The sequence below is a fragment of the Lynx canadensis genome, chromosome A2 (assembly GCF_007474595.2).
Source record: "Lynx canadensis isolate LIC74 chromosome A2, mLynCan4.pri.v2, whole genome shotgun sequence".
NCBI lineage: Eukaryota > Metazoa > Chordata > Mammalia > Carnivora > Felidae > Lynx > Lynx canadensis.
This window is the reverse complement of record NC_044304.2, coordinates 165,884,001-165,906,184: the sequence shown is the minus strand read 5'-3', so window position 1 is coordinate 165,906,184 and position 22,184 is coordinate 165,884,001. Positions and strand designations below refer to the sequence as shown.

General features: G+C 52.2%; 1 protein-coding gene across 2 annotated transcripts in view; it reads right to left on the bottom strand.

Moving 5' to 3' along the window:
* The window catches only part of DPP6 (dipeptidyl peptidase like 6), a 729,761-nt gene that overhangs the window by 23,912 nt on the left and 683,665 nt on the right, over positions 1 to 22,184 (bottom strand). For both annotated transcript variants that reach the window (XM_030308879.1, XM_030308880.1), the window contains exon 17: positions 10,334 to 10,381. In XM_030308879.1, the coding sequence (XP_030164739.1) occupies positions 10,334 to 10,381 (48 nt within the window). The remainder of the gene's footprint in view (positions 1 to 10,333; positions 10,382 to 22,184) is intronic.

Sequence of the window (22,184 nt, the reverse complement as noted above, 5' to 3'; positions counted from 1 at the left end):
GGACGTACAGGGAGGTCCAAGGACACTTGGCCTCAACTCGGAGACCCGGAGATGTGGCTGAGAGACGGCACGCTCTATCTTCTGGCCATGCACGCAAGTTAGGGAAGGAGCGCAGCCCCAGGGTGGCAGGTGGCCCCGCTGCCCACCCCATGTCCACAGCCCGGACTCCTCAGAGAGCCGATGCAGCACTCAGGTTTTGCTGAGTCTAAATGCCCTCCTCCTGTTAAGAGTGTTGCAGGCACTCAGTGGAGAGAAATTGGTTTGTGAGATATTAACTATTTCTTATCCGTATCCTAGTCACAACGATAGGGTGGGAAGTCTAGAAGGTAGTTCTGCAGGATAAGGAGAAAAGTAGCATTTTTCAAGTTCTTGGCTGCCACAGAACCTTTGCACTTGCTGTTCCCTCTGAAGAAACTTTCTTTGCTGGCTCCTCCTCCATCAGGTCAAACATCACCTCGTCAAGCAGAAGTCCATCTCAGGTACCCCTCTTCACACCAAGGGTAAGAGTTGTGGTCATCTGTCAGACTCTTTCCCACCCTCCAACTCCCCAGGCATCAGTGTTTGGGCCCATCCCAGGGACGAAACGCATGAGTTTCCAGTCACCTGAGTAGACGGGGAAATCCAGTTCATACCCCGGAAATGGCGCATCCCCACAGGAGCCAAGTCTGGGTTTCTCCCCAGGCTTTCTCCCTGTTCCCACATGGCCCCTTTCCATGGCCGCAAGAGGGTCTCTGCTGCAGAAGAAGCTGGGAGGGACTGGGAGGTCCTCCTGGGTGCTTCAGAAGCCTGGGGGCTTTCAGGGGTTCCCAGGGTTTCAGGCCTGTCGAGTGGTGAGAGTTGACACAATCGAAGCCTCTCCACCATTGTTCCCCGCATGAAACGACCCACGGTGAAACCAGAGCACGCTTCCGTTGCACTGACGGGAAAGCGTATGGTACGTGATGGAGTCCCGGCGGACGCAGGTTAACACTGAGTTAATGCCGGGACCAGGATGCAATTCATGGACGCTGCCCCAGACCTGCACTCAGTGCAAGAGCCAGTGCACAGATCTTCTGGAAGCCTCAATCTTCAGGGAACCTGCCATCTTTCCCTCCCTGTGTGCCCACAAGATGAGCCCAGGCGGAGACAGGTAAGGGACTAGGGGTGCGCAAAGGTGGGCCAAGCTGGACGAGGGGAATTAGCAGGCACATGAGCAGACCGTCTTCACCAACAAGAACAAAGGCGGCTCACTGCCACCGAGAGGCAGCAGCACGCGTTTGCTTCCGGGGTGCAGGCGACAGCCTCAGCTGGGGAAGTTTGTTGGTGGCAAGGCCAACTGGCCCACCAGAGTTCAAAACGCAAGAGGACCGAACGGAGCCTCTCAGTTTATCACGGCGCGTTCCTCCATCTGTGGGCACGCGTTTGAATTCGGTCTTTCTGGCATCACTCAGCAATCTCCAATGCTGATCCTGAAGGAGAAATTTCGTGCTTAGGTTTGCAGAGTCGTTTTGCTCAGCTCGCCTGGAGCTAGCGAGAACACAGGCTCGCCTCCGGAACAGCCCGTCCGTTCCTGGACCCCGGAGTGCCGGCTTCGAGTGGGAGCGCGCAACGTTCTCATCGAGCACTGACTCGACAGACTGCGTTTGAATAGCTCGCCCTCTGTATTGAAATCCCACCCTTCACAGAGGCACCAAAGCAACAGACTATTAAATTTAGTTAAATATTAGATTTCTCATTTAATGATTGCCCACACAACTGGTTTTATCAGCAGAGAGCTGGCTGGCCCACAGGGGAGTTGAGTTAAGCCATTTTATTTGTTCCCATAATTGCATTCAAAGAAGGCAGGAGCTCAGCAGAGGAAATAAGAGAAGATTGGCATGTTCCCGGAGGACTCTTCTTTTGACTTCAGGGCCATGGGGACCTCCAGTCTGGAGCATACAAATGGCCACTCCTTAATTAAATGTGAGCCCCCTCTAATATTTGGTGGAATTAGCTATTATCAGATCTGGACACAGTGAGACCGCAGAAGCAAATGCCTGCTCATGGGGGCTGCCTCCCTGCCCGTGCCCTGGCGGGCGGATGGGGCACGGCCCGTGGGCGGTTCGCAGACTCTGTTGGTTCAGGGAAGCAGTGGGGGCATCACCGCTTGGCTGAATTTGGGGAAATGTGACCAGAATCTAACAGAAGCCAACAGGCGACTGACCTGATGACGATGAGAACAGCCCGCTCCCCTCCTGGCATTTCTGTAGGAGGTGGAGCGCAGGAGAGCACGTGCACGGAGAGTAGGCGTCTGCTTCTCCCTGCTGCGTGGTCTCATCGCCCTGCACGGGTTTCCTGTGCCTCTCACCGCCCAGGCCTGTCCTGGCACACTGCCGATGGCTTCCTCGTGTGCACCTGCCCCTGGTCGGCCGCCCCAGGGCCGTGCGGCTTGGACCAGTGCAGGCTGACGCCACGCCAGCACGGGCGCCCCTGTGCTCCCGGAGATCTCCTTTCTCTGAACGCTGAATGTCCGGTCGTTAGAGTCACTGTCACACAGTCGGGTAACAGTTGCTCCTTTTTGCTCTAGGTTTGTCTTCAGTAGGATTTTAAGGAACTTGAAGGCAGAGTCCCTGTGAATGAACTGATCTTTGGCACAACCGCTGACATCTGGCCAGGCAGGTGAATGGGATTAATCAGGAAGGGCTGTGTGTTGCCTGGGCTGATGTGGCCCCCTCCCCACAATGCACTACACTGCCACGTAGTTCTGGGTGCAGCGGTGGGTGGGGTGGCAGCGACCTAGGAGGGAGAGAGGGAGGACGCCGAGGTAGGGCTGGGAGGCTCGCTGTGTGCCGTTCTCTCTGTCGACCACACGCACGCTCGCTCACCGAACGTGCCGTATTTTGGTCTAAAATGACCCATCTGTAAATCTGATCACTCCATCCCCCACGAAGGCTGCCTGTGTGTGGAGTCCTGGGGATCTAGAAGACTTTCCGGATACACAGACAACGAGGGTTTGACAGAATGGGTCATTCCAGGCTTGGGGCTCCTGGTCTCTCTGACGTCCGTCTCCCCTCTGACCGGCGGGCCACAGAGGATGTGGTCTGTGGGCGGTTACTCAGGAAAAGATGCAGAGGGGCCAGGGTGGCTCCCAGACAGCGAGGACCATGTGGGCAAGGCCAGGCTACCAGGCAGCTCGAGTCTCGTACGATCTCAGAAAAGGACTGTCTTGATGTCCGCTGCAGGGGGAGATGCTTTTGCATCTTGATAAAGACCCACGTGAGGAAGAAGTGAATGCTGTCCGTGAGTGTTGGTAAGGCAGTGGGCCTGGGCAGCCAGGTCACCTGGGGTTTGCCAGCACGCACTCAAGAACATGCTGTGCGGGCGCCTGGGTGGCTCAGTCGGTTAGGCGTCTGACTCTTGACTGCGGCTCAGATCATAATCTCACGGTTTGTGAGTTGGAACCCCGTGTCGGGCTTTGTGTTGACAGTGTGGAGCCTGCTTGGGATTCTCTGTCTCCCCTCTTTCTGTCCCTCCCCCGCTTGTGCTGTCTCTCACTCTCAAAAATAGGTAAACAAACAAACAAAAAAACAATGTAAAGAACACGCTGTGGGGTGCTGCCTGCGAACACACACTATGCCCACCTCCACCGCCCCCTGCACTTCCTCCCGCTGGCCAGGGAGCCGACTGGGACGGTGCTGCGATTGCCGACAGGGCATCCACACAGCTGAGTGGTACTCCCTCTCCTACTTACGTTACAACCAGCCTCGCGTTAACTGTGTTTTGTTGGTTTTTCTATCCCAGTACCTAAGTTGTTTGAATACCCAGGCATCAAATGAGTATACTTTGGTCCCAGGCATAATTACGTTCTTAAGGAAACAGCTTTTAAATAATTCAGAGTCACATCTGTGAACACCCTGCAGGCTCTGCTCGTAGATAAGATTTTCTAAAGGGAAAGAAGTCAAATATTCCCAGGGTGGCTCTGGGGTCATGGGGGAGGAGGAGGAAGGACAAAGAATTCTGAAACAGTAATTTCAAATTTCAGAGCAGGGCTGGAGTGGATGCAGCGATCGGCCCAGAGCCAGACCCCTGACCTCGCAGGGCCCGTCTCGCCACCTGCCGTGCGGCCTTCCTGCGGCCCCCACCCTCCGTGCCTGTCACGGTCGAAGAGCACAGGCCTCGCGTTAGCTGGCAGTCCGGGCTTCCCACAGTCTGTCCAGAAGCCGCCTTCCGGAGAGCCGGCTGGCCCTCCCGCCACTGCCACAGGCACGCGGACCCCCACATCTCCGTCTCCCTCCACACAGCCGGGTGGAACGGCCTTCCTGACGCACGAGGTGGCTGTGTCGCTCTGCTTGCCGTGTCCAAAGCCAGCATGAGGTTCAAACACCGCTAGGGGCTTGGCGCTGAGCCAGACGGGGCCGGGGGTGGTTTTGGGAACTGTGATCAGAGAATCTACAACTGTCCGCACATTGCTTAGACTATCGTGACGGCACAGCCGTCTCCAGCTGCTGCGTCCTGGGGTCTGGGAGAGAGCCCCCGTGGTCAGGACTATGTGCTTGGGGTCAGTGAGCCATGGTTCTGGTGCTGGACGAGGCGGGCCATCCGGTAATTTGCTATAACGAGGCATGTGCAGGATACGGTGTGCAAAGCCCTTGGGCGGGCTGGCCACGGGATGAGATGGCCCCCCGATCACGCTGAAAATGGTGAATGGCACGACGATGGGGCACTCAGTGGCCAGCACCAGAAGGTGACGTTTAAGGGCTCAGTCCTTCCAGCCCACAGAATACTTCCCGGCCCGCTCCAGCCCAGAAGCAGCACCTTCTCTTCCTCCAGGGGGGAAAGGGGGCCAGCATGGGCCTCCTGGCCTGCTCACTGTGGGCGCCAGATGGAGAACACTAGATCTGCAGAAGCCCCTCAGGCTGCGTTGACAGCAAGGCCAATGGATGGTGGGCCAGAGGCAAAGGCCAGGCTGGAAAGAGGACCCACCGCTTTCTAGCCGTACGTGCATGTGTGCGCATGTGTTTCCTCGATTTTCTTAACTGGAAAATGGGGGTGATAGCAGACTGTCAAGTGAGGACAGAACGGGCCCATAGCAAGTGATTCCTAAGTGCTGGCCTAGTCACGTGGACGCCACGGTTACTCTCTGGGCCCCTGGCCAGGTCAAGTTTCCAGAACATATTCCCGGCGCAGCATCACTCATAACGAGCCCGAGTGGGGTGGGGCTTGGCAGCATCGAGGATGCGGGACCGCAGGCTGGGTTTGCGACTACAGATGAGAGGCGCCTGCCCACCCTTCACCTTGTGCCGCGCCTGGAAGGAAAGAACTCAGCTCACCTGGAGCGCACCTGCACGTGAGGGCGGTCGGCTAGTCCCGGCCCAGCAGGGGTCACACTCGTGGACCCGCAGCTTCGACCACCGCCCACTCCAGGCAGGGGCCCGGCCCCCCACACGGACTCCTCAACGGAGAGGGACCCACCCAGTGTCACAAACACCGAGAGCGCTTTGTTCTGTGCCGGTGACGCGGCTGGGGACGAGATGGGGCGAGAAGCTCTGTCAGAGGACACATCGGAAGTTACACACACAGAAAAGAGCCTCTCACACATCCCGCCGACAAAACCCGAGGCTGGGACCCCAAGCGCGGGGTCCGATATGCTACCACACCTACAGCTTCTGGTTCTCTCTGTCCAGGAGGACCCAGGCCCGTCTGCGGTGCCACCCTCTGTGACGGAGCAGGAGGAGCTGGGGGTTCCAGGCATGGGGTCTCCTGCTCTGGTACTTATTTTCAAGTCACGTCATCTGCTTGGGCCCCACGCTGGCGGCTGGCACCCAACAGGCTTGCCATCAATGTTCTCACCGAGTGAGCCGAGAAATTGGAACATTTTCCCATTTTACCTCATCTTTAAGAACGCGGAGCAGACTAGAGGGTTCACCGTGACTTGCTGGTGTTTTTACTCTCCCTTTCCTTTCTTCCTTCTTTTCTCTCTTTCTAAACCCACTTCCCACTGTCTCCTTTGAAGAATTCAGATAATTTGCTCTTCAACAGTCAGAATTCCAGAAGAAATAACGCATCAGCTGTTGGGATTCCCGCGATCCGAGACTCAGTTTTGTCATCTGTGAAATGGAGCCGGCCGCCCTTCTCACGGGTTATTGATGAGAAGCAAGGAAAAGAGCCTCATCATGCGCTATGCGACGGTACTGTGACCGTCACAGCCCTTGGGCATCATGTGTCACATCAGACTACCGAGGCCGTGGGGTCTGGCGTCTGCTGAGGACACGGGGGACTCTCAGACCAAGGGAGCCCCGAGGGATGAGCACTGAGGCTGCTGAGTGGGTGGGACCAACACGCCGTCTACATGGGGCATGAGGAACACTCCTTCCGGAGCTCCGTGGCCCGCAGCTGTCGGGGTCTCCGACCTCCAGCCTTGGAAGTGAAGAAGTTCGATTAGTTGTTGCCTATCATCCTTTTTAACTCCCAGATCTGGGATTTCCAGAACGAAACAGCTTTCCTTTCTTCTCCGTGATGAGCCCCATATGCACGGCCACCTGACGCCCAGGGAGTCAAACAAACCAGCACTCGGCCCTCGTCCTGCCTACAGCTCCAAACGGAGCCCGCTTCTTCTCTGGGAATTCCTACAGCAGAGTTGGGAAAATGAGGACATTTTTTTTTTTTTTTTAAAGAAAAATCACAAAAACAACCGAAATCCCAATCCCTACCAAATTTGAAAAGTCCACAAATCTCTACCCTTCATCGAGGTCTCTCAGACCTTGACTCTGGGTCTGACAAAGACCCCAGGATTCGCATCCCTGCTCACGCCAGGCACTGACCAACATGTGCCTCTCTGTTTAGGTCTGTTATTACGTCTTCTGTCTTCTGTGCTCTCAGAAGATTCGGGGCTCACGCGGGTAGGAGCGGGTCCCTGGCCCCACGCCCCCATAACCACCCATCTGTCCCTGGAGCTTCCCCTGCTGGCTCTGTGCTCTCCTCCTGTGTTCCTGCGTCCCCAGGCGGTGCTCACGGCCACAGTCAGAGAACCCTCCCTGGTGTGTGTGGGGTCAGCCCCCTCATAGGGACCCCTCCAGCACGAGCACCTCTGTCACAGTCTGGGGCCTCTGGAGAGCACTCCATGGGCTGGCTCAGGGAAGTATCCGACAAGCAGGCAGAGTGATCTATACAAAAATGGCCAATATTTCTGCACTCAGTCACTTCCCTCAAGGACTGGCAAAGGTTGCCAGTGGCATCCTAGACCCATGCTCCTTCGTCCTGTGACGGTGACAGGAGGCACCACGGGCCTCTCTCCCTCCTTCCGGGGCTTCCCTTGCACCTTGGCGGGCCCGTGTGAGGGGGTTCTGGCCGCTGGGAACGTCGCATACCGCTGCCAGGCTGTGCAAGGTCTGATGTCCTGACCCGCAGCGTCTTCCCCTTCTCTTTCTTCCCGTCCACGTGGCTGGAAGCTGGGGTGACGATGACGGGCCACAGTGTGGAAGGAATTTGCAAGCCCAGGTTCCTCCCAGAAGAGCGACAAGGATCATACCATCTGAACTTTGCGTGAGCGAAATACAAACCTTTGTTTTGCTGTGTCGTGTGCTGGACTGTGTCCCCCAAGATGCTGAAGTCCTAACCCCCCCCCCCCCATATCTTATTTGGGATGAGGGTTTTTGCAGAGGAAACAAGTTTAGTTGAGGCCATCAGGGGCCCTGATCCAATACGACTGGTGTCCTTAGGAAAAGGGGGACATTTGGACACAGGGACGCACACCGGGAGGCCGTGTGAGGAGGCAGACTGGCTCTCACACAAGCCAAGAAACACCCATAATTGCCAGAAGCCACCAGAATCCGGGCAGAGACCTGGACCAGACTCTCCCTTACAGCCTCCGAACAAAGTCGCCTGCTGACACCTCGCTCTTGGACTCGCAGACTCCGGAGCCGGGACAGAATCCAGCGCCCCATGTGCGCCGCGCTGGGACGGGAGCCCCGGGAGACTCCCACGTGAAGATCTGGGTGGTGGCACTCCCAGCAGCTGTTAGCGCTCGGCCGTGAAACCCCGACTTTCTCTGAGGTGCAAGGAGCCGGGACAAAAGCCATCTCTGTGCGTTCTCCACAGCCAGCGGGACGCGGGACTGAGCTGTGACCGGCAACAGGAACGCGGGCGTGCGGGTGGCCCTTGCAGGAAGCCAGCCTGCAGGGACGGTCGTGCTTTGCCTTCTCTCCACCCTCCGGCCACTTTTCATCACGAAGCCGCTCGAGGGCGGAAGTGACGAGCTGGACAAGCGGTGGGGCAGGCAGGAGGGCATGATGACTGTGGAGCTGGCGTGGCAGACGGGGATGCACACAGACAGCAACGTGTTCCGTCCCGTTGAAGCGACTGCTGTGTTAGGGTTCCGTGACACCGCCAGACCCTAGCTGACACGCGAGGTTCTTCTACTTTAAAAGAAGCCTTTGGGGCGCCCGGGTGGCTCAGTCGGTTGAATGTCCAACTTCGGCTCGGGTCATGATCTCGAAATCTGCGAGTTCCAGCCCCGCGTCGGGCTCTGTGCTGACGGCTCGGAGCCTGGAGCCTGTTTCGGATTCTGTGCCTCCCTCTCTCTCTGCCCCTCCCCCACTCGTGCTCTGTTTTTCTCAAAAAACAAACATTAGAAATAAACAAAAAAATAGTGCATAGTTCCACGTGCTCTGTATCCAGCCATCCCCCAGGAGTGACGGCCTCTGTGACCCGGCGTGGCCTTGAGAGCAAGACACCAACACTGGGGCGGAGCCGCTGGCCACGCACCTCATTCAGTTTTCATCAGAGTGTAGATTTTTAAGAAGGGAAAAACTTCATGAATTATCGGGAAATTATCTATGTCCTCTTGTATTAATGGAACAATCCATGTTTTTGTCAGAAAAAAAGGATGCCCCAGCAGAGGCTTTGTGAAATACTTCCATCTTTTCTGGTGAAATCCGTAGCTAAGGAGATTCTGGCATGAACACTCGAGGGCTGTCATGCGGGCCGTGTCTGTCGATCCCACAGACACCTGCCTTGGGGTGGGGGTCCTGGCCCGACCCGCTGGCCAGGCTCCCCAGGACTCTCCAAGCCCTTGTGCCGGGAAGAGCGGGCAGCCTGGGGGCGGGCAGGGGAGGCGGGTGCAGCCCAGGGAATCCTGTGTCAAACCCTGTCCCTACTGGACGTGTGGCCAGAACCCCAAACCTCACAGGCTCCTAGAAACGTTCCCCAGTCGTGCTGGAGATGAGGCCTGGGGCCGGGCACCCTTCGCCCTGAACCCCCACCCCCCCAGCACACAGGGAGGCCAACGCAGCCCCCTCCCTCCCTTCTCCCCTTTGAGGGCCACACAAGTGTTTTGAGTGGGTTTTGTAACCATCTGATGTCCCTCTTTTTGCCTTTTTTTTTTTTTTTTTTACATTTAAGTGATTTTAAAAATCTATTTCTGGTTTTTTTTAAATTATGCATTTTTAGTCATTATTTGATGAGCTTTGTGGAATACCGTCATTATTTGGGAATACTCTCTAAATGCTGTCTCTTGAAATAAATCTGTTTTACCCACTTTTGAACACTTTGACCACTTTTTAACCAGTGTCTAAACAGATGGCGGGAGACCCCCTCTTCCACACTTTCCCCCTCGCCAGCGCCGTTCGAAGCCCTACCACCAAGACAGGAGTCAGAGTCACTGACGGCCTGCTGCCGTGACACTCGAGGGACGTGCGGGGTCACCCCGCCATCGGGGCCTCAGGTCTGACTTGCTGTTCGAGGGCGGGGTACAGAGCGGAGGCGGGTGGTGCCCCGGTAGGAAGGAGTGAGGAGTTGGGGGGAAGGAGGCAGTAGGGTTCCTTGGGGACAGGAAGGTCAAGAAGTAAGGCCAAACAGGGGACAGACCTCTGCATGTGCGTGTCAACCTCCACGGGGTCCCCTCAAGCAAAAAGGTGCTGGGACGTCCTCAAGAGGCTCCGAAAAGTTTCGTCACTGCAGCGGCATGCACGTGAAGCCCCTCCGTGCTGTGAGGGTGTCCCCCGGCCACAAGGACAGGTGAGTCTCAAAGCACCCATGGAGCCTTGGCCCCCAGTGGGAGGTTCTAAGAGGAGGGGAGGGTCGGAAGGGCCAGACTGAGGAGCTGGGGGCCGTGGGCCCTGTTCAGCGCCCCACGCGGGGGCCCTGCATGGTCGCGGTGGCCTCCGGGCCTCAGCACTCGTGGGGCGGGGGCACCTTCTGTCTGGGTGGCTCTGACATTTGATCGATACTGCCAGTCGTGGGGGTCACTCTGAACTGCGAGGACATCCCCGTCTCTGGCTCTCCAGACAGGACTCCGTGGGCTGGACTCTCTCACAAGGCTCAGCTTCCTCTCTGCCACGGCACGGGAAGGTTCCAGAAAAGAGCAAAAGGCACTTACTTTTCTTATCCGTTGTGTTGTGCACTGTCACCGTGGGGACTCCAGGACCTGGGCAGATAGGAAGGGGGAGCCAGACAAGAAACAGAAAGAAGGTTGTTAGTGTAGCCGGAGCAGGAGAGAACCCCGGCCTTCCTTACAGCTTGCACACGTGCGGGCCCGGACCGGCCCTGTGCTGCAGGCTGTCTGTCTTCCTCTGGGCCCTCGTTCATCACGAGGGGCCCGATGAAAACTCCCCATGTTCCCGCTGCAGAAACGCATTCACATCATTTTACAGAGCCTGACTTGGTTCACCCCCTCCCTGCTCCACGGTCCTTGCACCGGCACAAATCACACGCCGTGCGCGGAGTTCGAGTGAACGGCTCAAGCGGCCAATCCTGGACGGCTTCCTGCGAGAGAAGCCATCCCCTCCGCTGGCCTCTTGGAACACCTGGTAAACACTCGCGACCGCAGCAGGGCTATGTTGTAGACTTTCGCCTGTGCGTCCGTCTCCCCCGGAACCGTGCTTGCGGCTTCCCAGCTCCAGGCTGCCAGGAAGCCCGGGGCCCCGCGGTGGGAGGGAAGGCACAGACTTCCTTGGCTTCAGTCCATGGTCAACAGCCTTATTCTTGTGAGCAACAAGAAGAGAGTCCAGAAAGCACAAGGGCTTCCCAAATTATTTTTATATCATTTTGAAAGTAGACTGTGAGGTGGGCGACCTTTCTGATCTCCTCTCTGCCCGCTCTGCGAATCCACTCTGTTCCAGCCGGCCGGACTTCTGCAGATTCTGAAGGACGCGTATCATTCTCTCTGTCCCCAGACGCTGGCATGGCTTTTTTCTTCGTTGAAGTCTCTGCTCAAATGCCTTCTCCAGCCACCCAATGGGAAAGAGCACCTCTCATGACCATGCCACCAGCCCCTACCTGTCCCTGTTTTCTTCCCCTTTAGAGAGGTCACTGTCACATTCTGTAAAGTTGGGTCCTTATAACAGAAATTTTCAGAATTTGCTCACTGTCCGCGTGTTCAACTGCACCAGAGTGTAAGCTCTAGAATTTATAGGCACAAAATGAGATGCTGTCTTCCTGCCGTTATTTCTAGCACCTGGATGGTACTCGGGATATAGTGGGTACTTGACTACATGTTCACGGAGTGAGTGCTGAGTGGTGATCGCAGAGTGTCCAGGAAGGAGCCCTGTGATCCTGGGGGACTGGGGACAATGAAGGCAGGTGGGAAGCGGGTGGGCAGAGAAGGGTCCATCACAGGGACATGGTAGTCGGGTTGTTTCCTGCTCTCTGCTTCAGGCTGGGGACTCTGGGACGCTATGAGCTCACAGAGATGGGCCACATCTGAACCGGAGGCGAACATGGACTGTTTGGGGAGAGGGATGGCTGGAGTTCAGCTTCCTTGGGGTCATCGTAACTTCTGCGTGCTTCTCTGGGGCCATAGACCAGTGGCTCAATTGAGAGCCACAAAACCTGGCACAGATCCCACCGTAGTCAGGCTTAAAGACCCCACTGCAGTGGCTAAAGAGTGGTCCCAGTCCAGGGCCCAAAGGGGATGTGCCAGAAAAACAAAGGGGCCGGTTCAGACCCCAGACCCTGGAACTCAGAGCCTGTCCACTGCCCAGGGACTGGACCCAGACACTGTCTAATGCACATCCAAAGTCCGGGAGGCCCTGGGACCTTATTCCCTCTCCCCCCTATACCCCCTCCACCATTGACCCACAGATAGGATATTCAATTACATGGGCATTTCAGATAAACACTACAGTATATAAATATATATTTATATACTGTATACAAATATATATATATATATATTTGTATAAATATGTCCCATGCAGTATTTGGGACTTACCACTAAAAAAAATTACTTGCTGTTTGCCTGAAATTAAAGGGAACTGCATGTCCTGTATTTTTGTTTGCTAAATCTGACACCATCTCCCCAGGGGCGCAGGCAGCAGTGATCTGAGAGTCTAGGTGTTTAAATCTAAAGAGACAGCCCTCACCGAAAGGGGTTTAAACACTGGCTGTGGGTTTAAATTATTGAATCAAACTAAGTTTCCCGGCTCAAAGATCCATTTTCCCCCATGGGGAGCTCATGTGGAAGAACAGATCAGTTATTGAGAAATAAAGACACTACATCTATTTCCTCTGCACGTTTCAGGGGGAGTAAATTCGCATACAGAGCGTATCCTGCATTTTGATTAATAATGTAAACAACTATTATTTATTTAGTGCCTACTATGTAGAGGCACTCTGCAAGATGTTTGATATGAGTAATTCATAACGCTCACAGTAGCCCTCCAAAGTCGATCTTACAGATGAGAAAACGCAGGTTCTGAGAGTTTGAAGCCTTCCATCTAACCCACACAGTAAGAAACTCATCCCTCCTCAGTTTTTTTATTTTTTATTTTTTATTATTTTTTTTTAACGTTTATTTATTTTTGAGACAGAGAGAGAATGAACGGGGGAGGGGCAGAGAGAGAGGGAGACACAGAATCAGAAGCAGGCTCCAGGCTCTGAGCTATCAGCACAGAGCCCAATGCAGGGCTCGAACTCACGGACCGCGAGATCGTGACCTGAGCTGAAGTCGGATGCTCAACCGACTGAGCCACCCAGGCGCCCCCCTCCTCAGTTTTTAATTCATTAACTTGATATATGTTGCTAAAAAAAATGCAAACACTGGGGTGCCTGGGTGGCGCAGTCGGTTAAGCGTCCGACTTCAGCCAGGTCACGATCTCGCGGTCCGGGAGTTCGAGCCCCGCGTCGGGCTCTGGGCTGATGGCTCAGAGCCTGGAGCCTGTTTCCGATTCTGTGTCTCCCTCTCTCTCTGCCCCTCCCCCGTTCATGCTCTGTCTCTCTCTGTCCCAAAAATAAATAAACGTTGAAAAAAAAAATTTAAAAAAAAAATGCAAACACTGAAGAACAGAATAAAGTGACAAGTGAAATACCCTTCTGACCCCCACTTCCCAGAGGTGACCTAAATGTCTCCAAAATGTCTTAAGATGATTCTCTGTGTGTATGTGGTCATATTTGCACACACACAGATATTTTAAACAGGTTTAAGTAACATAAAAACACCTGCATAGAAACCAGCAGCTTTTCTCAAATCTTAAGGCCGAACCCTATTGCCTCAGTGTTTTGTTTTTGTTTCTGTTTTTAAATAAAACATGGACTTGAGGGCACCTGTCCACCCTTCCCTGATCTCAGCCTGCTCCCTTCCCAGAGGTAACTGTTACCTTGAGGTGACTTATCATCCTCCCGCACTTAAAAGATACTTTTGCGGGGCGCCTGGGTGGCTCAGTGGGTTAAGTGTCCGACTTTGGCTCAGGTCACGGTGTCACAGTTTGTGAGTTCCAGCCCCGCGTCAGGCTCTGTGCTGACAGCTCAGAGCCTGGAGCCTGCTTCGGATTCTGTGTCTCCCTCTCTCTCAGCCCCTCCCCTACTCATACTCTGTCTCTCTCTCTCTCTCTCAACGTAACAAATAAGCATTAAAAGAATTAAAAGACATTTTTGTCACATGGTCTGTGTCCACAATCTCATGTTTGTCACACACATCGTAGCCCAGCATCTGGAGATGGGGCCAAACGGGCAGCACGCGAGTGAGCAATTGTTTGGAGTCGGCACAGCCGTGAGAGGTGACGATGCTCGGTGCCGTGCGGCCTACAGCTCCACGGCGGAGCGTCATGCAAGCACCGTTGCACACACCCCTGCACACACCCGTGAGGAGGCGCGTAGGAGGTCCTTCTCAACAGCACCGGTGCCTGAGCAACAGTGGCCCAGCTAACCCCTAGCGGGAGACGGGGCGGCTTAAATCAGCGCATTCACACGGAGAAGGTTGGAGAGCGCACGAAATGAATGAGTCAATCCACACCTGCTGATGTGGACGAACATGAAAAACGTAAACTTGCCTGAGGACATGAAGTTGCTGAATGGTAAATACTGCGGTAAATACTGCAATGTACAATTATGTAAGTAATTCTGAAAAGTTGTAACAGATGTGTAGTATTCCATTATATGGATATATATACATGTATATATAATTTATATATATAAATGATATATATAAATTGTATATATAATTTATATTATATATTATAAATTTATATATAATATATATTATATACATTATAATTAACGATATATACATACTACAATTTATTTGGTGCCTTCCCTGCTGACGGAAATTTAGGCTGTTTCCTTTTGTTCTTCGTTACCATAAACGGCGCTGCAGAAAACTCTCTCGCTCGTATCTTTGCGCGTGGACGAGACCGTCAGTTAAGCTAGCTACCAGCACTGCGACTGCTGTGTTGAAAGGTTTCATGGTCAGCTTTCACTAAACCAGCTTCAGGGTCCAAACACGGAGCCCCTACCTTCAGTGCTTAAAAAAATGAAAGCTTATTTCTTGCTAATGTCACGTCCTGGTAAATGCGCGGCTACACTGGGTTCTCCGTGTGGCGTCCTGGTTCTGGGACCCAGGCTGAAGCTCCCAGCCCTCGTCGGGAACGAACTGGGTCACAGCAGGAGGAGGTGAGCAAGGGGGACACACGGGGGCTCCTAAAGCGTCCGGGCCCTGCTGTCATACACACTGGCTCTCATGCCTTTGGCCAACAGAGGGGAAGGGACCTCTCTTGAGGGGGGCTGGGGTCACGTGGCGATGGGGAGGGTCCTGGGGGGTTATGCGTGAGACGTGGGGCAGCCGTCTACCGCCTCAGGCAGAGGCATCTGAGTCGATATAGACTCACGCTCTCTAACTTACAGTTTATGGCGGGGGGCAGGGGGGGGCGGTCTGCATTACGACAATGGCTCCAGTGGGCAGACGCAGTACTTGGCATTGGTTTAATGCACATTTCTCAGATTTTGAGTGAAGTGGGCCATCTTTTCGCCTTTCTTTGACATTTGCGTTGTGTGTGTGTGTGTGTGACTGCAAACTGCCCTTTCCTGCCCTTCGTCCACCACAACCGTGCTGGGGCCTGTCCCTGTGCTGTTTAGGGATTTATCTCTTTACTGCTGCTGCAGAAGCTTCTCCTGGGTTCTCCCTCATCTGTCACTCAAAAAGGGTCCCTGGTACCAATGGTAGCAATTGCTGTGCCGAATTGAAATGAAAAAAAAAAAAAAAAAAAAAAGTAACTGCTCCTACCAGGTTCCCACCACACCCCCAGAGAACAGAAGACAGACAGACAGACACACACAATCTGAAATCCTCATGCTGGAAATCTGGGTCCCCGGTGCCTATTCAGAATCTGGGACTCAGCGCTGTATACAAAATGCTTGCCGAATGGATTAATGGCTAACGAACAAAGACCTTTTCAGCATATACTTGGCCATGACATATCAAGGCAGCACACTGAAATCAGGCTAAGGAAGGATCTCTTAAGCCCATCCCACGTCTCCGTGTTTTAGAATCCAGCTTTTTGGCTCTCTGTGGGTACATGGTCACCGCTCAGCCCCCACCCACCTTTTCTCTAAGTGCCAAGCGTAACTGCCTCCGTCTATAAGGGTTGAACGGCGTTCTTTTCCTCGAGAGCCACACCACAACTGTGCTGTATTCACCACTGTTTAAATATACAAGATTCTTTAGAATAGCCAAACAGAAACAAAACACACAAGAAATACGTTTAAAGAGGACACAAAACAAAAGTTAAAAAGCAGCCCCTGTGTATAATTTAAACCTACCGATTCTAACCTTCCAGATCCTGTCCGAAGGTCAGACCCTCCTCTGGGAGAAAATGCCCTAGGTGGGTTTTAAGATTACCCAAACGGGTTTGAGATTTCTATGGTGGTCAGGCTCCTCAAAATTGGCAGGTAATTTAGAAACCCACCTTGGGGCGCCTGGGTGGCTCAGTCGGTTGAGCATCCGACTTCAGCTCAGGTCATGATCTCACGGTTGGTGAGTTCGAGCCCTGCGTCAGGCTCTGGGCTGACGGCTCGGAGCCTGGAGCCTGCTTCGGACTCTGTGTCTCCCTCTCTCTCTGCCCCACCCCCACTTGTGCTCTGTCTCTGTCTCTCAAAAATAAATAAATTAAAAAAAAAAAGAGAAACACACCTAAACCACAAACAATTTTCTCATAAGAAAGAAAGAAAAAGCAGGGGATTCTCAACTTGGAATAAGATGCTTAGACTTTGTGATACTTTTATCAGACCTGGGCTAGCGTTCACCTACAACTTCTCTCAGAAGAGAAGGGACACACCCAATACACTAACAGCATATGCAGGATTTGGGGAGAGCTTATCACAAAAAGGGAGATCCCTACACCCACTGTAAACAAGAACACGTTTACTAAGGAGTCTTGGGAGGGACTCACTGAAGTTTGAAACTGGTCTTCCTTCCTCTTCTTCCAAAAAAATCTAATGCACATACAGCCAACACCTCACTGATTAAACGCGTTGTTTTGTACAGTACAAAGCTCTTGGCTATGTTGTCACTGCCTCTCTGTTATCCGTGCACACGTTATTGTGACTGAAACCTGGAAAATCTGGCTTTTTGCTTTACAGACAGCCAGAACCCTACAGGACTCTGCTCAACGGTGATTCTGACAACTCCTGTTCACGGCCTCTTTTCACTTTGCGTGTAATTCAATGCGACAAACATACATAGAGATTCCGTGTGTGCAAGGCACGCTGCCAGGTCCAGGGGAAACAGCCAGAAACAAAGTATTTGCTGTCAGGGACTCACTGTCTAGAACAAAATAGACCAGGACAAAATACAAAATGCACAGAAATAGGCTTTGATGCCGTGTAGTGAGCAAAATCACCAGAAGGCACACGGTTCAGAGGTGAGCAAGTTGACTCCCACAGCGGGGACGTGGTTGGGGAGCCTGCCCTGGTTCCAGCTCTGTGCCTTTTCTCCTCTGGGTCTCACGTGCAGAAGACAGTCAAGCCTGGATTTTGAGTCACGTGTTCTGTGAGTGTTCCGCAAGACGAGCAAACATTTCTAACAAATCTTAACTTTATAGAGGAGTGATGTTGCGCAACACAAGTCGTATGTGATGCCAGATGCCGTGTGATCACAACTGAGCCAATGGTTCTTCTCTCTTTCTCTCTCTCACTCCCTGCGGGGCTGTGGGTGATCGTCTCCCATGCTCAGATGCTGGTCTCAGGAGGTGGTGTTTGGCAGAAATCCCTGACTTTTCAGAACGTTGGAAGGTGCCCCCAACTGGCACTGGTGTATTTTTTGTCACCTCCAAGCACCTATGGACAGTCCTTTGCTTTTCCAGACAAGAGTAACCTGAAGAAGGCTTTGCTTCATTCGAGGTCAGGCCGCCTGCAGATATAGACCATTTCCTCGGCTGCCTTATTGCCAGTAACATTAAATACAGTCTATGACAAGAGTTTATGAATACAGTACTGTAGTCAACATCCGTGTGAGCATATACAATGGTCCCCGTGCAGAAAAAGATTCCATTGAGCCAATCGACAGCAGTGATGGTTAGTGATACTGAAAGTTGTCCTACACAATAGCCCTCCTCTCTCTTGTCTCCCTCACACCAGTCACGAAGGTTTTCAAAGGTAAGTGCAAGTTAATTCGTTTTTCTCTTTATATTTTGTATTTTCTTTAGTATCTTGTATTATATTACGGTATTGTAATCATTTTTTAATGAATATTTTTGGGTTGTGGAACGAATCATCTGAGTTTCCATGATTTCTTCTGGGGAAATTTGCTTTGATATACAAGAGCTTGGATTTACAAGCATGTTTCCGGAACAAATTGTGCTCACAAACCAAGGTTTTACTGTATGGGCTTGTCGAGGTCTACTCTTAGTAAGAGTGTCAAAGGCTGCTACGACCACTTTTGGGCGCCCACTACCTGCCAGGCCCTGTGCCGGGTGTTGGGGTGACACCGCCTCCGTGTCCCTCTGTGAGGCTGGCGTACCCTACTCCGGAGACAGGAATTGTACGACCGGAGCCTCCCTCTGAAATGCAGACACGGGCAAGAGGCCGAGGCGACAGTCTAGACCTGGACCGAGAAGGAGATTCTACTTTCAGCCCAAAGTGGAAGCCAAGGAGGCCAGAAGAGAGTGAATATCACTGCTCTGCTCCCTCTCAGCCTGGCCTTCTGGGATCTGGACAGTTTTGTCTGGTCTTAGGACAGGGGGCATGGTTTTGAAAGCATACGGTTATACCTCACTGCAAATTCCTCTCTGCAACTGGGTGAAATAGTCCATTTCCCATTCTGTACGCGCATGTGTACTGCGATCCCCTTCCACGCGCACTGTGACATTCACACGGCGCGCACGCTTATGAACATGATGGGTAGATGTAAAAACATTTATCACGATTCTCTTCGTCCTGTCCTGATATTTCTGAGGTCCCTGGTGGGTAAGCCTGTGTCATAGCTGGTGGACCCCTGGAACATGCAATGAGAGCGCTAATATGTTCAAACCCAGATGCAGAGGGGCACCTGGGTGGCTCAGTCGGTTAAGCATCCAACTTCGGCTCAGGTCATGATCTCACGGTTCATGAGTTCGAGCCCCGTGTCGGGCTCTGGGCCGACAGCTCGGAGCCTGGAGCCCGCTTCGGATTCTGTGTCTCCCTCTGTCTTTACCTCCCCTGCTTGCACTCTGTCTCTCGCATTGTCTCAAAAATAAATAAACATTAAAAAAACTGTCAAACCCAGATGCAGAACCGTGCGTTCGCCGACAGAGAAAGCTCGTTCTATTTGCTCGGCCTTTGCTTACGAAGACATATAAACAACATTTGGTTTTCTAAAAACTTTGGTTAGTGACAGAGACCATTTTGGCTCAAGTGAGATATCTGACTTCCAAATGCATATTGTTCCTGAGGGGAGATAAAAAATAAACCGTAGCAAGCAAATCCACAACCAATGCGTATGGGAGTTTTGACGCACAGCATCCCTGCGGTCAGAGGCGAAGCATTCAGATTTCACAAAGAAAAGACTAAATTACGCAACAGACGTGCAAACAGAAAAATCTTCACGTTCGCGCTTCTGGTTTCTGGTGCCGTTTATGCCAGAACATTCATTTACACTTGCTTGACTGCATGGGGAAAAGTGACAATTACACATGCAAATGAAGTGATTGAAAAGGACACAAAACTGGAAATGAAAAAAAAAAAATCATCACAATAAAAAAAAAAAAATTCACCGAGACAGTGTTTGTCTTCCTTCCTCTCCCCTCCATCCTTGGAGGATGTTTATGTGACAGATAATTTCCAAGCAGGGCTAAACCCACGGCGTGCGGACAATGGAGTTCACTGCGCATGGCGGGAGCACTGATGAATGGTCTCAAAACCAGCTGCTGGGAGTGCGAGAAAAGGCGAAGGCTCTGGTCGAGACAGTCGGCGCGGCTCCTCAGTGCACGGAATCCAGATCTCTTTATTTGCCAGCTCATGCATTATGTATGCCGGCTACGCAGAGTTTATACATGGAGGCGATGTTATCATACTGCTAAACAGGGACCCAGCCAAGCTACCGGTGCTATCGTGGATGATTAACATATTTGTCCTAGAGACAGTATTTCCTAGTCGACGCGGCAGACAGATTTTGTTGCTGTTTGATTTCGAGACCTTGTGACCGCTGGCATAAACCCTGGCATTTGGGGGGTCTGCCTGCCACACCCCCCAGCACTGGGTTTTGCTTCCGTCTGATTCTGTGCGTCTGGGGACCTCGGATGAGGTCACACTTCCGTCCATGCAGCAGCCTAAGTGAATCCCTCAGCGGGGTTTCTAGAAAGCAATGGGTTGTTTTACACACTCACAAACGATGGCGAAAAATGTCACATTGACTTTGTATGGTCACGTGTAACCTCTTGCTCCAGAAACTGTGAGTGACACTCAGGGCTCATGACGATGGCTGAGATTCAGCTGGTGTCTTGGGGTTGTTGACTCATAAAGCTTTAGGTTTCAAGACTTATGCGTTGAAATCGTGGCGTCATTTTTATGCCCTGTATGCATCAACCTGGGGGAAGGTGTGAGGGGTTTGGCAGAATACACAGAATCCAGAGAAGGAAGGAAGGAGCTCAGCCTGGCTCGTTTTGCCAGATCAGGCAAACCACAGGGGAAATGATGCGCTGTGCGCTGGCTGTTCCATTTGTGCCGAGTGTGGCCGAGCCCGGACCCCCACCGGGGTCTCCGGCTCCAACTCGAGGCTCTCCCCGTGTACTTCCTGCAGCTGCAGGGATCGCCACATCCATCAGACCTGTGACAATGCTTCCCGTCACCCGCCTGCTTGCGATTCCAGAAGTCCCGTGATGAATTTTGGCCAAAGCCAAGTATGTTCCAATCTGAGTTCCAATGATTACTTACGTCTAATCTCTTCTACTCTATTTGGCATTTTGGAAACGCTCTCAGCATAGCTTTAATTCCCCCATAGGGACACGTACAGTGTCTTGTTCACAGGAAGCAGCCACCTGATATTTGCGGATTAAATGGCGGGTAAAGAAATCATTGACAGGGTGCACCCTCGGGAACCTGTGAGGTTGGGCGAAGTCAGTTCAGAGGCTGAGGAGCGTTCTTTTGAATAACCTCGAAGTTGCCAATTACCTGTTACAAAGACTAACCTTGGTTTTTAAAAAGTATGAAAGATAATCGAGAGTTAAGGCTTATCACAGAGGCATCGCAAGTTTGTTGACTGCATCAACCGTCAACAACCAAGTCGACTAACAAGGACCGAGTTGCAGATTTCTTAGGCGTCTGCCACAGAAAAACCATATTCTAAGAGGCATTCTAGAACCTTCCAAGCACCGTTCTCTCATCGGACTAAGGTTAGGATTATTCAGTATCTGAGGCAGGCCAATGCTGCAAGCGTCTTGCATAGAAATACCTCCAAAATCTCCACTTAAATAAGCTAAATGTGTTTCCTGTGCTGTCGCACAAAGGCTCTTGCTACAACGAATTTTTATTTCCTCCAAGTGGACTCTTCTCATGACTTGACCCTTTTGCCCCCACACTTATTTAATCTGCAACATGAGGCAACTGAACTAGACCAGAGGTTTCCAAAGGGAGCTCCTGGGAGCCCTCACGGGCCGCCATTGCCATGCTGGGGGTCCCTGTGAGAAGTTTCCTTCTGAAGAAAGGGCTCTGTCGCTTAAACCACATTAGAAAATGCTGGGGTTAGAGAGTCTGTAAACTTCCTTCTGCCTGGGCATTCTATGAATCTAAAAACATTCCCTACACAAGTGTGTCTTAATTTCAGCTAACATTTCTGACCCCCTCCAGCTAGACATAAGCCCTCGGTTCTCTGAATATTTAATAACTGTTTTACTGCTTTCATTACACTGACTGCTTTCTCCTTGAATTATTGCCTTTGTGAACATGTACCAAGGGCAGGGATCTCAGGAGCATGGCCCGCTGAGCTCCCGACAAACGGAGCACCCTGGTGAAACACTTTTCTAAATAAATGAACAAACTTAAAAACGCTAAGATCTCTTGGGGGATCTTGTGGGAATGTGAATATAACAGTCTTTCTTTGCTTTGGGATGGACATGGTGGGAAAAGTGAGAAAAATAAACCAACATACAAGTTGGAACGTGGGTCATCATTGTTCTAGAAAACGTTAGCAACACTGGGGAGAGAAGGGAGGGTAAAGAGCAGTGATACTTTTACAAGAATGGAGTACGTGTTGTGTGTGTGTGTGTGTGTGTGTGTGTGTGTGTTTACACTGACCCACAGCATGTTACTAAAACTCATCCTTTAAACACCGTGAAGGGGTGCTGGGTGGCTCGGTCTGTTGAGCATCTGACTCTCACTCTGGCTCAGGTCATGCTCTCACAGTCGTGAGATCGAGCCTTACATCCGGTTCTGCACTGAGCATGGAGACTGCTTGGGAGTCTCTACTTCCCTCTGCCCCACTCGTGCTTTCTCTCTCTCTAAAAAAAATAAAGATAAAAAAAATACAAACTCTGTGCAAATAAAAT